Below are 15619 nucleotides of genomic sequence, written 5' to 3'. Positions count from 1 at the left end.
ACTACTACTTTTAAGTCCACAGGCGGCCGGCCATCACCATCTGCTTCCACACAAATAATACACCCACTGTCTCGAGCCACATCCCCGTGCTCGCCTCTTCCCGTTTTGCCTTTCTGTGGCGACGATTGGTAAGTGCTTTTCCTTCCCTTTGCCCCCCTGTTCCTGGCTTCACTGCCGGGCCGCCGTTCACAAGGCTGGCCTTGTTGTGTCTACGTACGCCGCTGCGCACCACAACCCAATGGCCTGACGCTGACCATATAAAAGATTCCCCCAGACTTTACCACTCACGCTCTACATCACTCACCCGTATCTCTTATACTGCCCCTCAGTCCGACTTTTTTTGCGACCCCACTAGCCCCTCTACATCACTGCACAGCCTGCAACCGCAACCATGGTGAAGGATACCAAGCTTTACGATACCCTCGGGGTAAGCATAGCCCTGCTCTGTACCCACAAAAGAATGTAGCCTAACAGAACCAGGTATCGCCAGACTGCTCCGAGTCACAACTCAAGTCAGCATACAAGAAGGGTGCCCTCAAGTGGCATCCCGATAAGAACGCACACAACCCCGAGGCTGCAGACAAGTTCAAGGATCTCTCACACGCCTACGAAGTTCTCTCCGACCCCCAGAAGCGCCAAATATACGACCAGTATGGTGAGGAGGGTCTCGAACAAGGTGGCATGGGCGGCGGAGGTGGCATGGCTGCTGAGGACCTGTTCGCACAGTTCTTTGGCGGCGGCGGCGGCCCCTTTGGCGGCATGTTCGGCGGTGGCATGGGAGGTGGACGCGAACAAGGACCCAAGAAGGCGCGCACAATCTCCCATGTCCACAAGGTATCACTTGAGGACGTCTACCGCGGTAAGGTCTCCAAGCTGGCGCTTCAGAAGTCGGTCATCTGCCCCAAGTGCAACGGCGTCGGCGGCAAGGAGGGCGCTGTCAAGAAGTGCGCTGGCTGTGACGGTCGCGGTATGAAGCACATGATGAGGCAGATGGGTCCTATGATCCAACGCTTCCAGACTGTGTGCCCAGACTGCCAGGGAGAGGGAGAAATTATCCGCGACAAGGACCGATGCAAGCAGTGCAACGGCAAGAAGACGATTATCGAGCGCAAGGTCCTACACGTCCACGTTGACCGTGGCGTTAAGAGCGGCCACAAGATCGAGTTCCGGGGCGAAGGTGACCAGCTGCCAGGCGTAGAGCCAGGCGACGTTGTTTTCGAAATTGAGCAGAAGCCCCACCCGCGTTTCCAACGCAAGGACGACGACCTTTTCTACCACGCCGAGATTGACCTGCTGACGGCGCTTGCTGGCGGCCAGATCCACATTGAGCACCTGGATGAGCGATGGTTAACCGTTGACATCATCCCTGGTGAGTGCATCAGCCCTGGCGAGGTCAAGGTGATTCGCGGCCAAGGTATGCCATCATACCGACACCACGACTTTGGTAACCTGTACATCCAATTCGACGTCAAGTTCCCCGAGCGCCTCGGCAACGAGGAAGGCGGGCCGATGAACCCTGAGCAGATCCGCGCCCTCGAGTCGGTCCTACCACCACGCAAGGTTCCGGACGTCATGCCTCCACCAGACGCAATGACCGAGGACTTTACCCTCGAGGACGTTGAGCAGGGCGGTGAGGGTGCACGTGCACGCGGTATGGGCGGCATGGAAGACGACGAAGACGAAATGCACCCCGGTGCTGAGCGCGTCCAGTGTGCATCACAGTAAACTATTTGCTGCACATACTTTTTTATTGCCTGCGAAGGGATAGATACAGTGGTATGAGATTACGAACACGACACTTACCATGGAAAGCAAACGGTTTCAATTGGGGAAAAAAACGCACGCCGAGGAAAAATATGAGAAAGGTGTGCGTGTTTGTATCCCAGGGTTCGGCGTCGTGGGAGTCTTTTGTTCTGTTTTTTTTTCTTGGTTTTGCGGTGTGTTATTTTATGATCTGATGAATGGATGCATCAGTGGTGGTGGTAGTGGTGTGGTGATGACGATGAGCCTGTTTTGCGTCGAACGTGACGACAGCGAGCGAGAGAAAGAAGATAGAAGAAGAAGAAGCCTAGGATACCAAAGCACGGTTCTTTTAAGAGCTTTTTTTCTCTCTTTAGTACTTTCTCCTTTAATTTGGTTATATAGACCGATGGAATCCGCAATGTCGATTCTTGCTCTTCTTGTTTTACGAATTAGACTTTGGATGAAATGAACGGAGTGAAGTGCTAAAGTCACTCGGCACAGCATACATCATCTCATGTAACAAAACGCGGACGGATAACAATCATAAGTAATTTTCATTCCTTTCTCATCCCAGAATACCCAATACAACAAACCCCCTCACTTCCTAACTCTCACTTGCCCCTACCCCCAAACACTCCCCAACCAGCAAGCACTTCCCTCTCGCCCCAAAACATCCACTCGCCTTCCCCATACTTTGCCAGTCCTTCTCTCCGTCCCCTCTCGCCTAGCTCTCCCCACCGCATCAGCAAATTCCCATCCAGCATGCCCCTAGCACCAGTCCCAGCGTCCCACCCGCCATCCGGTGTATCGCTCGCACGGAAAGCACGAGGATTCAGTCCTGCAGTTGCATCGAGCGTATTGGACAGGTACGCACTGAGGTTGGATAGGCGACGATACGTATCTTCGCTTAGCGGGGTGACGAGGGCCAGCGTGCCGGATTGAGATGTGCACAGGATTTGATGGAGGGGTTGCGTGGTTTTGTCGTCGGGAGACGAGGTGTCCATTTCAAAGTCGCCATCTTCGTTGTTGTTTGCGCCGGCGAAGTCGGATGCTGAGGGCATTCTAAGGCGCGAATGGACGACGTGTAGGGTTGCGGGGAAATGGCCGGTGTGGAAGGTGGATTTGTGGAGGAGGCGGGATCCAGCTTCAGATTTTGGGTCTGCAGGGTGGACATGGTCAGTAGGGTGCGAAGGGTGGGGCAAGGGGTGATGGTGAACATACTGTCAGGATCGAACTGTAGGACTTGCAGATTCATATCTGCATCAGCGACGAGCAGGTGGAGTTGTTCTTCGAAGGGGATAAAGTCGACGGCTATGGCTTCGAGACTGTGTTTTGATCGTGCGAAGAGAGACATTCTGTATGGCTCTTCCTATTCAATGGTTAGCAATTGGCTTACCCATCATTACACAAAAGAATCTTACAGTGTATCCCGTAAACCATACACCACGGTATGCATCGCTCATAGCCAGCATACCTGTGCCAGGCAGATTCTTCAAATCACTGACGTAACACTGCATATCCATAAAGGCAACAGGAAGAAGAGTGCCATCTTCCTTGAGACCTCGTACCATGCACTTTTGTCCTTGGGCCATGATCATGAATCCTTGTGTACCAAGCTCTGAGATTGCGGAGACGGCGCCCTTAACCTCATCTTTCACAATGAGCTTGAGGCGTTTGTTGGTCTCTGGACGGTCTGGTTCGGGAACTACAGTGATGACCTCGAATATACGGATGCAGCCTTTGGTGGCTAGGTCCTCACCGTGGAGAATCGCAGTGCCCACTGCAACAAGATCCTTACGCTGGTGTGTATTCTCGCTGACTTCAAGATTAAGTGTCTTGATACTGAGGACTACCTCTTGTGGATCGAGAACATGCGTATCGATGATAGTCCAGGTCCTCTCATCCAGTAACTTGATAACGCCACGTTCAATAGTTGGTTTAAAGCTCATGTCTTCCTTGGGGAGTTCGTAATGATAAGTCTCAGACGGGTCAAGCTGATATTCCTCTGGCTGTCCTGTCCCAACGATATACAAGCCCGAAGAATGGTAGGCGAGAGCATGAATTTCGGCATCCATAGGCATACGCCGTGTTGCCCAGCCCAAGTGACCGTAGTGCGTCTGTGATGGTAGTTGAGAGATACGGAGCGTATCGGTAGAGTCTAGGTAAGCGAAACCACGCTGGCAGCTGGAAGTGTGAAAGGATGTCAGACTCTTTACCGGCTTTCCACTCAGGCCAATGACACGCGGCGCGCTTGACGACTCTTTGAAGATAAATGCCGGGGTAGTGCCTCGTTGGAAGACAGTACTGTAGCCACCAATGTCGCTCAATGCCAAGAGAGTACTCTCAAATCCAGAATCCTCTGCACCGCCGTCTTCAGTGTATCGTGGTATATGTTGCTGAGAAAGCTTGACCCATCGTAAATTCTTGGTCCACAGATCAGCAGCTGAACGTGACGGAGAGTGAAAAGCTTTGTAGATGACGAGGCTATCACTCGATGTGCGGATGATTAGGTGTGGTGATTTGGTCGTTGCATCGCCCAGATCAGCAGCCAAGATCTCTGTAATCGTAGCCTTGATGGCGCTACGCTTGGGGACATAGTCCATGCCCAGAACAGGTGGAAGGAAACTCAGAGCTTCGGCAACATAACATGGCTTCTCCATATCTGACACTGCGAATACACGAAGGCCTCCTTCGGGTGTGAGGAGAAAAGCAAAAACTTCTGTGAAGCTAGCAGACTTGAATAGACTCGCTGAAAGCCATTGTGAGTTGGACAAGCCGGTGGCTTCGACGTCCTCCAGCTCGCCATCGCCAGTAGCTCTGAAGATCTTAACACTGGAGTCTTCGCGCAGGACTAAGAGGTATGGGTCCGCGAAGCTAGCATTGATGACGTTGAGCTCGTTGCCACTTTCTTCATCCTCCATTGGCAGAATCTGATCCATGTTAAGTTCTAAAGGGTTGGTTAGTTATTGCACAGGATGTTTTGCACAGGGGCTGGAGCCTACCAGAGTCATAAGTACGAATCTCAGTTCGCATTACCTGCACAACCTTTGTGCCTGCTGCCAGTACGCCAACGAACAACGTTGAGCCTTCTTCTCTCTCAAAGTCACCCTTGTCAGTTTCAGTGAGTTCGTTACCATTGACTTCGTACACGACAGTGCTCTCGGTTCCATCTTCGCCAGTTTTGGATACCACGAGATACTGGTCATAGTCTACATTAGTGGCCATGTTGGCCTCCATGTCTTCACCAAAAGCAGCAGTGACATCTCCAGGTGCCTGTTTCCGGGCATGCACAGCCCAAGTGCCGCGTGCTGAAGGGAGTTGTCTTGTAGCCACAGTGACGGGATGGAGCTCACGATTCAGGGCTGTTATCGCAGCAGCAGCCCCTCGTCCGGTCGAAAGAATTATCTCGCCCCTATTCAATGACTCGGTATCCTTTCCTGGGTGTAGGACGGCATTCTTGATTGGGGCTATACTTGGCAGTACGTCATGTATGCGGAATGTGTAGGTGCCCGGCGCAGTAGGCTCCGAAGCAGCAGCCGTAATTTTTTGGACAGCAGGGGCCGTATCATTGTAAAGATCATCTTCCATGTCTTCCACATCCTCTTCATCAGACATGTCCTCGTCCGTGTCGACGTTCGCGTTGGACTGCTTTCGTCGCAGATGGCTTGCCGTGCTAGTCCACCCCAGCATGACCGAGTCTCCATCCTCGCTTCCAACAAAGAGGCGCCCTCGTCCGAGGTTGCTGGTGCAAGAGGCGGCGGCTTTGACGAGGTGACCGCCGTGGTCTGCTGCAACAGGGTGGACTGTCATGCCTGATACGGTACGGCCATCAAGCGTAAAGGTAAGTACAAGAAGACGTCCATTGTTGAGCACGATTAGCACGTCACCCGCCTCGTGAGACAAAAGCTCAACACTGCAGCCTTCGAGGCGCAAAGCCAGGTCTGACTGGTCGCTGAGAGGAAAGGAAGTACAGGCTTTAGCGAATTCATTCACAGCCACGCCGTTTGTCTTGCCGCCCTGGTCGACATGTATAATCTCATTTGATCCCACTAGTAGAGCACCGCCAATGGGTGAAGGTAACGGAACCACTCTGGTGATATCGTACGGCAGTCCAGAGACGGACAAGAGCGTAGTCGAGGCTTTTTGCTCGAGATCAAGCGTAAAGACGGAGTATGTGAGAATGTCTTTTCGGTGGGCGAGCAATGACGGGGCCGTGTCTCGAGAGGCAGCGACGATGCCAAACGTGGGCTCGCGGTACTCGTGCAGAAAGGCGAGGTGGACGGGGTGTGTAAGGGTGGGGTCGAGGTTTGTGAGCGGCAGGACAAAGGACGAGGTATAAGGCGTTGTGTGAGACCCCGATGCAGATTGCTGCTCAGGCTTGGACTCTTTGGGCCCATCAGCATCCGAGTCGTAGTCATCGTCGACGAGATCACGCTGGCGAAAGGGAAGAATGGCGAGATTGTGTGAGCCAAACTTGAGGGCGGCACATCTGCTGCTGGGGTCTGCCGTCAAAAAGTTGTACGTGTCTTTGAGATCAGCGGACCAAGGAGCAATGCCGGGCAAGTCTGGGTTCTCATAGTAGTGTATTGATATTGTATGGAGGTTGTACGACTCGGGATCCCACTCCACCAGGCTTAGCTTTGCATCCCGAAATGCCACCAGCAGCGCCTCGCCCCTCGACTTTGTGCTGAGCGCCTTCACGCGCGCCAACGACACGACTGTGCCGGTGAGAGGGAACTCGCCTACCAGGACCAGCTTGGCAGTGCTCTCAGTGCGCTGCAAGGGCACATCGGCCGCCTCTGTGTCCAAGTTGGCGGCTGCATTCTCCGCCTCGTCTCCTCCGCCCGGCGTGACCTCAGTTGTGGTTGACTTGAGCTCAAAGACCTGCAGCAATGAGTTCTTTGCGACGACCAGGTTGTTTGCCCTGGCGTGCAGCAGCGGGAGGTGGAGGGCATGGCTGACAGCCGTGGGCGGGGCTATTTCCGTGTAGCACTGCATGGCGATGGCTCCGCTCAGATCAATTTGGAGGGCGGGGTGAAGGTGAGCGGAGCTGGAGGGGACAGCGCCCGCGATGCTTTGTCTTGGTGTTGAGTCGCGTCGTGGAGAGAGAAGTGTGGGTATGCGTGCATGGACGCGGGCCCGATGTGGCTAACGCGTCTGCTAGGCTGCATGCATCATCCCCGCTCTGCGACGCGACAGGGACGTCATGCTGCTGCCGCTGGTTTGTAACAGCACCATGTACCACCACTGTTAGCGGCGCACGCCAAACTACCAGGAAACAGGAAAAAACACCAAAAAGGCGGCCTGCGATCTGCCTTCGCTTTTCTTTTCTGCATCGCTTTTCCTAATTCCAGTTCCGCGACATCCATCATGGCTCTCATCCAGACGAGTCTCATCTGGGTGGCCTACGCCGTCGCCGTGGGCCTCCTCTTCCTCATCGCGTCCACCTTCGTCTACGTCTATCAGAAGCCGCGCGATCGCGCTGCCGCTGTCACCATTGTCTGCATCTTCACTACGCTTGCCCTGCTCGCTACGGTCCTGCTGATCCCCGTTGATGTCGCTCTCGTCTCGTCCACGTCCCGCTCCAGCCTAGGCCGCAAGAAGGACTGGGCCACACCGGACAAGGTCGACAGCATTCTCTACACTCTGCGCATTGTCTACTACTCGCTCTACTCTCTTGACGCTGTTCTCTGCCTACTTGTGATTCCCTTTACCTACTTCTGGTATGAGGAATACGACGAGGATGCTGCCGAGCACGGAGAGCAGACTGCCGGCCAGCGCATTGGCGGCGCCATCAAGTGGACGCTTGGTTTCCTTGTCTTTGTCGTCGCCATCTTCCTTGTAGGCTTCTTCGTACCCTTTGCAAAGCAGGCCAAGGACGACAAGCGCCTCGATCTTGACTACTTCAAGCACCTCCTGTCTGAGAACCGTAAGCACAGCCAAGGCGCACTTCAGACACACAAGCTAACAGCCCTCCAGATGGCGAGCGCGCTCTATCCTTTGCCCTCGGCCTACTCATCACAGTGGGAACCGTACTCTATGTACTCTACACAGGCTCCGGTATGGCGCTACTGCCTGTTGCTATGATCAAGTCGGCACCTTCCATCTCGGCCCCCACCCTTGCCGCGAACACTGCTTCTCAACTAGAGTCCAACCGTGAGCGCCAGAGGCAGCTTGAAGGCCGCAGCCAGGGCCGTGAGGGTGGATTGGATAGCAGGGACAGGCGCGAGCTTGAAGCCCTTGTTCGCGAAGAACGCACTCTGATCCGCCGCGAACGCCTGGCTGCTGAGTCCAGTGGTGAGGACCGCCATTGGATTGTCAAGGCTTGGATTAGGACAGAGGCCTTTTTCCGTCCGCTCAAGCTCCTTGGCGGCCTCATCCTCCTCGTCTTTGCCCTTGTTATTTTTGCTAGTATGCTCATCACTGGCATTGACAAGGCCAAGAACTCCATCTGCGGTGCTCACTGCGGATACATCCTCGGCCACATCAACATCTTCCAGCCTCTCAACTGGATTCTTGTCAAGTCTTCCAAGGTCTTCCCTATCGACTATGTTCTGTTCTTGCTCCTTGTCCTCTTCTTCTTCTCCGCCTCTGTTGTCGGAATCGCTACGGTCGGCATCCGCTTCCTCTGGATCACCATTTTCAAGATTCGCAAGGGCCACACTTCACCTCAAGCTCTCCTTATGGCTACTGTGCTCCTGACGCTCATTGTTCTTGCCATCAACTATTCCGTCGCCATGGTCGTTGCTCCTCAGTACGCCACCTGGGGCCCACAAACCTACTGCGACATGAAGACCAACAGCCTTGACGAGCAACCCGACTGCGCCGAGCACAAGGACCTCATCAAGCCCTGCAGCGAACTTGCTACCAACCCCTCGGCCCAGCAGGTCTGCACCCCCTCTGTCCTTAGCACCTTTATTAACCGCGTCACGATCAATTTCCCCTTCTTCGGTGTCGTTCTCTTTTGGGCTCAATTCGCCTTCTTGGGCATCTACCTCATTGTCTTTGTCACTACGCTATTCAGGGCACCCACCCTCGACCAGGAGCAAATTGATCGCGACCTCGAGGAGGAAGAGGAAGAAGGTCTACTTGCAAGCACCGGCCGCAGGTTCGGTGCTGCATGGGGTGATGCTACTGGTCGCGCTAGCAAACCTACGACTGCGTATGGCGCTACTAGCGCAAGGAATGCGGAAGATTAGTTTACCCTATGGATTTCTCTTCGGTATGCCCTTAGTAGGCGGTAAAATTGTTCTTTTCTTTTTTGCCCTGTATTTTAGTATGGTATTGGAGGGCACACGTCTTCCTCCCCCTGTGTATCTTGTTATCCTAGTTCCCAGTCGCTTGTATTCCTGAGTTTCTTTCCCCTTAAGTCGCTGATAGCCATCCTTGCAAAGTCAATGAAAATAAGTTCCCAGCAAAAGCAACAGTTTAGGAAACTCTCGAGTTTGAAAATTTCAATCAGGCGATGAATTCTCGTATTCCAATATTTGTTCATTTACATCGTAAAATCGTTGCATCTGCAACATCGTTTCCATATCGTCTATAACATATTCAGATCCCTTAGTTCTGCACCATCCGAGAACAAAAAAAAAGAAACAACCTCGGTGGTGGATATGTGAACACGTTCGCGTGCTACAACATCAAGTCTTGCAGTTGGCTGTTTTTCTCCAACAAGATTAGAGGAAACAAAACGGCCTTGTTGTTGCTGGAACAACATGCAACATGTCTATATTCGTCTCCGCCACCATGAACCAAACGCCGTTATTGTGGTCGTAGCTGACGGGATCATAGCGGTCTCTCCATCCTTTGATAGTCTCGTTGCGATTGGAGCTGTCCATGACGCCAGCAACGCACTCTTCGCCCACTTCCTGCACGATCCTGCACCAGAGAGGCGCAGCGGCAGACCCGTAGGCTGCTCACGACAATATAATTCCTCTGGTAAGAAAATGTCTCGCCCTTGGCGCGGCGATCTGGATCAGGGTGCGGAATGGTCGTCTTTTGGCAGCGAAGATGTCCAGATGTTTCCCTTTGGTGATATCAACACCATATTGAACGGATTACTTGATTGTATACATCCTGTAGTCGCAAAGATACTGTTTCTGACATGACAGCGGGCGTGCTGTTATACGTCCCATGTTCTTCCGGGTGCATTGGGTTAGGGTGTCGCGGTTCCAGACCATGCGTAGTGTCAAGAAAGTGGAGTTCAGGACACTCAATATACAAGGCCCCCGGATGGTAAAGTATCCGTATCCGTATTCGTATCGGCAGGGGACAATATTCCCGGTGGCTTTCCCCCGGGGAGTTCGGGATGGAGAGACATCAGGCGCGGAAGAATAGGGTCACCCCTCATCTCCGTGGTCCATAATCTCGTCATTGACATCCTCGTCATTGACATCCTCGTCCTCGTCTTCCATGGAATCATCGTCGTCTTCCTCTACACCCTCTTGTCCCACAACCCACGCCTCGTGGTCCTTCTCCCCATCCTTGAAGAATAATACAACTCCATTTTCCATTGCGCGCTTGGCTACGTCGCTCAGGCGCTGTGAAGTCCGTACTTGGCATCTCTGTATATATTGAAAGTACACGGATACCTCCGGCTTCTTCGTTCCTATAGCGTTACGTAGGGAAGTCACAAGTTCCACGGGTACCGCCGCCTCATCTGCCTCCTTCTCGCGCACAATCGTACTGAATGCTTCCAACTGTGGCGGAAGCAGCGCCGAGAACTCCGTATCCACTGCGTAGGCAACATCAACAAATACGTCGAGAGGACAAGCCATGCTGTGCAAGCAGTCAAACTCGCTGAACGAGCCCAGGATGCCGAAGTCGTGACCCTCGGGGTAAACCGTCTCGATAATTCCGACGTCTGAAGCGTCGGAGAGCGAGAGACGCTCGAGGCATGTTCGATGGTGGTGCAGTGCGGTGCCTAGCTGGCTCCAAGAGTGCTCAGGGAAGATGGATAGCGGGTTGGATTCTGCGGCGAAGGGCTCCCAGGGGGCGGTGTGGAAGTTGTATTCGAAGTGGGAGAGGGAGCGAATGGAAATGAGGATGTTGGATAAGGCGGATATGTCTAGCATTGCGCGGTGTAGGAAGAGTTCTTTGATGGGGCTTGTGGAAGTCGGTATAGGCCATGTCCTGAAGGGCGTAGTTTGGTGGAAGCCATCCAGTTGGAGGTGTAGGAGGGAGGGCAGGCGGAAGAGGCTGGATAGGGATTCGATTGGGAAATCCCTTGATGCCAGGGGTCTGGCTTTGATACAGAGGTGTGTGAGTTTGGAGAATTGGTTGCGAGGCTCCAGTGAGGGGTATATGGCTTGGTTGAATAATCTTAGCCAACCCGCCGTAGTACTCCTTGCACTCATTGGCTCGTCGTTGTTGGCTTTGGCGTGGTCGACTCCCAACGTCATCCATCGAATATTGTGCCCGTTGCTGAGGACACTGAGAAAAACTTCTCTCTCGGACTCCTTGTCTTCCGAATCTGTAAATGCGTATACCAAAGTCCGCACATTTCTAGCCAGTGCGGGCCACTGTGAAATCGCATGCGCATCCTCATGATGCGGCTGAAGACCCCCTACAGTTCCATATAACAGCTCTTGTGAAATCCGCTTACAGCGCCTATCCACTCGGCAGAGTCTGGCCAGATCATCCTTTTGGTCCTTCAAGTGCTGCAAGATGTATAGGAGAAGTTCTTCTGGTATTCCGTCAAGGCTCGCCTGCGTTTCTTTCGATATAACACCTCTTTCCTTACTCCCACTGCGTTCGTTGCTGATGTCTGTGTCCGCTAAAATAGTTTGTGCGAACTCCGACAGGGTGTTTTTCCTCAATAGGGAAGACTTGCCCGTCTGCAACTCACTTGTTATTTCTGTCCTTTCCATTGCAAAATTGGAAACTTGCAATGGTCGTACGTCGTAGAAAACAAGAAATTTGGATATATATAAAAGACTTCCCACTAGTATATCAATTGAGGCAATTGTGGTGGAATTGAGCATAAAGACCATGGTGTTGCGAATTCCAACCAGTCAAATTTTAGGCTGACGACGTTCCCTCACCGGTCCGATTGGTTCCTTCACGGTGAAACTCATTGGCCCCCAGCTGTCTGGTCAGGCGTCCTGCCCCTGGTGTCAGTCGACCAGCAAGTCGTGTGAAAGTGACGGGATATAATTTTGTTGCGTAGGCGGCGGCCCTTGCATCACTGGCGAGTCCCAATGGGAGAGCCTATTTCGGTATCCCAGTGGCTGCCCTTCATCGGGGTCGGCGAGAAACGTCTCGCGAAGTGAACGTGTTGTTGATTGCGTGAAGCTGAAGGGGAGATGGTCTTGCGACTCACCGCCCACCAGCGCATGTGAATACATGCGGTGTAGGTGAGAGAAGTGGATGGATGCGCATGCGGTACAGGGCGTCTGTCAAGAGCGCGAGTTGGGTTAGTAGATATGACGTGAAAGAGCTCTATTGTGTGACTGGCAGCCAGTGGTAGGTAGCAAACAAATGCCGAGAGATCCGGAAGCAAACCTTTGACAACTAGATGGCGGTTTGCTACTCTCCCAAACAACGCCTGTTTGTCCCCGACAGCCGGTGAGAAGAGCGCCAAACTTGCTGCTTCTGTTGACATGTACATGCGTGCGAATGGTGAGATACTCACGTGCCGTGCTTGAGCCGTGCTTGAGCCGTGGTTGTGCCAAGTGTCAGCACGGCAATGCGGGATACAGCCGGCAATCTTGTCTTGATGGATGTCATATCCTTATTTCGTCTTCTCTGTCGACTCTACTGCTTTTTATTCCATCTTCCTTTTCGACGCTCTACAGACATTCAAATTTCGTTAGGGGTATGCACGTACAGGTATGATACCATTTGCACGAGATCGGGTCGACTAAAGTAGTACCGCATTGAATGCCGCGGCGCTAAACCACTGGCCTTCTCGAACGGCCGTAGAAACACATCGTCTCTGTATAAGCGCACAAACCTGTTGACAATACCTTGGGTCCTATCCTTATTGACGTAGTATACAGGCCGTGGGAACGTCTGCAAGCGCATGCCAATGCTCAATGCCGAGAGACTGCAGCTTGCACATTCCAGTTCTGTATCTTCACTCCATCGCGTTATCTCCCTTCAACCTGGTTTCGGCCGCTTTCATCCCAGCACCTCGTAATAACCTCCATGCCGAGCGACGGGAAGAAACTCTTGGACGACGGGCTAATGCGATGTTCTCGAGTCAGGTGTGCCAAACTTCCGAGAGTCCGGAGCTCAAAGCCAGCGCGCGCGCACTACACAGAACATCTGGGTATCATCACCTTCCCCAAAGGTGCTCTTTCCCCTATGGCGCTCACGGCTGGCGTTGCTCGTAATACTGGCCAAGGCCGAATTGCAGGCCGAACCCAGACGGACTTTGTGCCGGGCAGTCCAGCAAACGCGCTCCAGGTGAGATTCGGGTTCGCCGTAATAGTATCCAGGTTGTTTTTCTGCTTGGCGAAACACCGTCCAGTTAGAACCTTGACGAATCACCTTCTGGAAACAGTTAGCATCGCTTCGAGACGGCTACATGACCATGGATCAGTAGGACCACAGAAGAAGCCCTGCTATATCGTTGCCGGATAACAGTCACGTGACCGTTTTCCACCTTCCGCATGAAGCATGATTGCCAAATTATGCCCAGACTGACATCAATTTACCAAGACATTAACGTAGTATGGCGGTTGAATTGTGGCAATACGATGGGCGGGCTCATAGGAGCATTGCAGAGTGTTCTATGGGCACCAGGCTTTTATATATATCCATAGAGTCCTATGTAGAAAACTTGCTCATTCCAGCTCAATTGCACTCCACACACTCGCAAAGTAGCCAAGATGAAGTTCTCAGTTGCTGCATTGGCGCTTCCTGTTGCGGTCCAGGCTGCCTTTTACTCCAAGTCGGAGTATGCCTCTGGACAGGTTCATCAGAAGTTGATGAAGCTGAAGAATGTACGTTTTCTATAGACTGCTTTTTGTTGTTTTCACTATTCTAACATGTCTCAAAGGATCAATGGGAGCGCGATGTGGCAGAGGGCAAGCAAGATCCCACTCAGTGGGACTCTTTCTCTACCTTGAAGAAGGGAGCATGGGCACCGGGAAAGAACGACGCCCGCATCCCTTGCAAGGATGGCCTCGCTATCGCTGAGCCAGGAAACGCCAACCAGACCTACCGCTGCAAGAACGTCAGTAGACCTGCAACTCGATTAAGCAAGTAATTCTCGTACTTACAAGAAACTAGATGGACCTCTACGACTTCATCAGCCATGCCGACATGGGTGGCCCAGAAGGCCGCGGATCCTCGTCCTGGGGCTGGACTGCCGCCAACGGCCGCGAGTTTGGCATTGTCGGCCAGTTCTCTGGCGCCGCCTTTGTCGAGGTTCTCAAGAACGGCCAGATGGTGTACCTTGGTCGTCTCCCCGCTCAGAGCGAGGGTTCGCGATGGCGCGAGATCCGTGTTCTGAACGACTGGGTCATTATCGGCTCTGAGGCTGTTGGCCACAACGTTCAGAGTAAGTTCAAGAAAAGTCACTCGTTTTACATACATAGCATATGACTAACACGTGACAGTCTTCGACATGAAGAAGCTTCTGACTGTGGACCCCGCCTCCCCCAAGACCTTCGACCCCAAGACCGACCTCGTCGGCCTCTTCTCCGACCTCCCCATCGGCCGCACGCACAACGTCGTCGTAGACTGGGACCACGACTCCATCCTCGCCGTCGGCGCCCAGCCCCGCAACGAAACCTGCAAGTCGGGCCTCAAGTACATCGACCTCTCCAACCCCAGCAAGCCCACCTCCCCCGGCTGTGCAAGCAGCGACGGCTACGTCCACGACGCCCAGTGCGTAAAGTACAACGGCCCCGACCGCAGTTTCCGCGGCCGCAACATCTGCATAGGCTACAACGAAGACACAATTACCGTGTATGATTCGACGTTCAAGAACGGAAACCCAGCCTCAGAGATCCTATCCACCCTCTCGTACCCCGGTGCGTCCTATTGCCACCAGGGCTGGTGGACCGAGAGCAACTGGCACCAGTACGTGCTCATGAACGACGAGCTCGACGAAGTCAACGCCGCGGGCCCTGCTGCTTCGGGCCGCCCAGTCACCCACATTATCGACTTGACCGATCTCCGTAACCCCAAGGCGACCGGAACCTTTTTTGCGACTGACCACAAGGCTATCGATCACAACCTGTACATTGTAGATGGCCTTGCGTACCAGAGTAACTACGGCGCGGGTCTCTGGGTCCACGACGTCAAGTCTGTAAGCAAGGATCCTACCGGCAAGGGCGTTACCGTCGAGGGCTTCTTTGATATCTACCCCGAGGATGATGCTGCTGGTGGTACCGTTGCGTTTGTGGGTACTTGGTCACACTTTTTGTTTCCCTCGGGATACGTGCTCGTTAGTAAGTTTTACCCTGGACTCGAGAATGTACGAAGAAAAAATTGGAATGCTGACGAGAATTTCTCCACAGATACTATTGAGCGCGGCGCTTTCACCGTCAAGCTTAACAAGGGCCGTGGTGCTAGGCGCGGTCGCGGTCACGGTGGCAAGTCCCGATAAACGACTTTAATGAGTGTGGGCATCATCGAGCGTACTAGCTCATCTTTTTTTTTCCCCTTTGATGAAAAAGTCGCAAGGGGTGATGATATGACGAGCGTTGTTTTTCAGTTTTCATGTACATACATATACCCTTGTTCACAAAATATGAACATCTCCGACCACCTCTTCCTCCTGCCCCCTCCCCTCCCCCCTTTTTTTTCCATTTGGGAAATCTCTCACAGTCTTTGAAGTTACACAAAGAAGTTCAGCTTGCCGAACAACGAGTAAAATGCTGCCACACGCCCAACTCACGAACTAAACTACGTAGTGATCGGC

The 15619-nt window shown here is 53.1% G+C and overlaps 6 protein-coding genes across 6 annotated transcripts; 4 read left to right on the top strand and 2 right to left on the bottom strand.

Moving 5' to 3' along the window:
* Positions 1-391: 391 nt before the first annotated feature.
* Positions 392-1725, top strand: COCVIDRAFT_34792 (hypothetical protein; the record flags this gene model as incomplete). The annotated part of the gene is made up of 2 exons (XM_014704557.1): positions 392-427; positions 481-1725. The coding sequence occupies 2 exons, from the start codon at positions 392-394 to the stop codon at positions 1723-1725; spliced, it is 1281 nt and encodes a 426-aa protein (XP_014560043.1).
* A 629-nt stretch (positions 1726-2354) lies between these two features.
* On the bottom strand, positions 2355-6741 carry COCVIDRAFT_23694 (hypothetical protein; the record flags this gene model as incomplete). The annotated part of the gene is made up of 4 exons (XM_014704515.1): positions 2355-2902; positions 2965-3112; positions 3165-4690; positions 4746-6741. 4 exons carry the CDS (start codon positions 6739-6741, stop codon positions 2355-2357), a joined length of 4218 nt encoding a protein of 1405 aa, XP_014560001.1.
* Positions 6742-7113: 372 nt separating this feature from the next.
* On the top strand, positions 7114-8942 carry COCVIDRAFT_90227 (hypothetical protein; the record flags this gene model as incomplete). Its single annotated transcript, XM_014704556.1, has 2 exons — positions 7114-7672; positions 7723-8942. The coding sequence occupies 2 exons, from the start codon at positions 7114-7116 to the stop codon at positions 8940-8942; spliced, it is 1779 nt and encodes a 592-aa protein (XP_014560042.1).
* Positions 8943-10082: 1140 nt separating this feature from the next.
* COCVIDRAFT_90268 (hypothetical protein) lies at positions 10083-11612 on the bottom strand (the record flags this gene model as incomplete). Its single annotated transcript, XM_014704555.1, has 1 exon — positions 10083-11612. The coding sequence occupies one exon, from the start codon at positions 11610-11612 to the stop codon at positions 10083-10085; it is 1530 nt and encodes a 509-aa protein (XP_014560041.1).
* Positions 11613-12779: 1167 nt separating this feature from the next.
* COCVIDRAFT_34788 (hypothetical protein) lies at positions 12780-13220 on the top strand (the record flags this gene model as incomplete). The annotated part of the gene is made up of 3 exons (XM_014704554.1): positions 12780-12969; positions 13007-13152; positions 13185-13220. The coding sequence occupies 3 exons, from the start codon at positions 12780-12782 to the stop codon at positions 13218-13220; spliced, it is 372 nt and encodes a 123-aa protein (XP_014560040.1).
* A 357-nt stretch (positions 13221-13577) lies between these two features.
* COCVIDRAFT_34787 (hypothetical protein) lies at positions 13578-15304 on the top strand (the record flags this gene model as incomplete). The annotated part of the gene is made up of 5 exons (XM_014704553.1): positions 13578-13691; positions 13748-13924; positions 13981-14251; positions 14310-15146; positions 15216-15304. The coding sequence occupies 5 exons, from the start codon at positions 13578-13580 to the stop codon at positions 15302-15304; spliced, it is 1488 nt and encodes a 495-aa protein (XP_014560039.1).
* Between the last annotated feature and the right edge of the window lie 315 nt (positions 15305-15619).

This window comes from Bipolaris victoriae (assembly GCF_000527765.1).
Source record: "Bipolaris victoriae FI3 unplaced genomic scaffold scaffold_14, whole genome shotgun sequence".
NCBI classification, from domain to species: Eukaryota; Fungi; Ascomycota; class Dothideomycetes; order Pleosporales; family Pleosporaceae; genus Bipolaris; species Bipolaris victoriae.
This window is presented reverse-complemented; position numbering and strand designations above follow the sequence as displayed.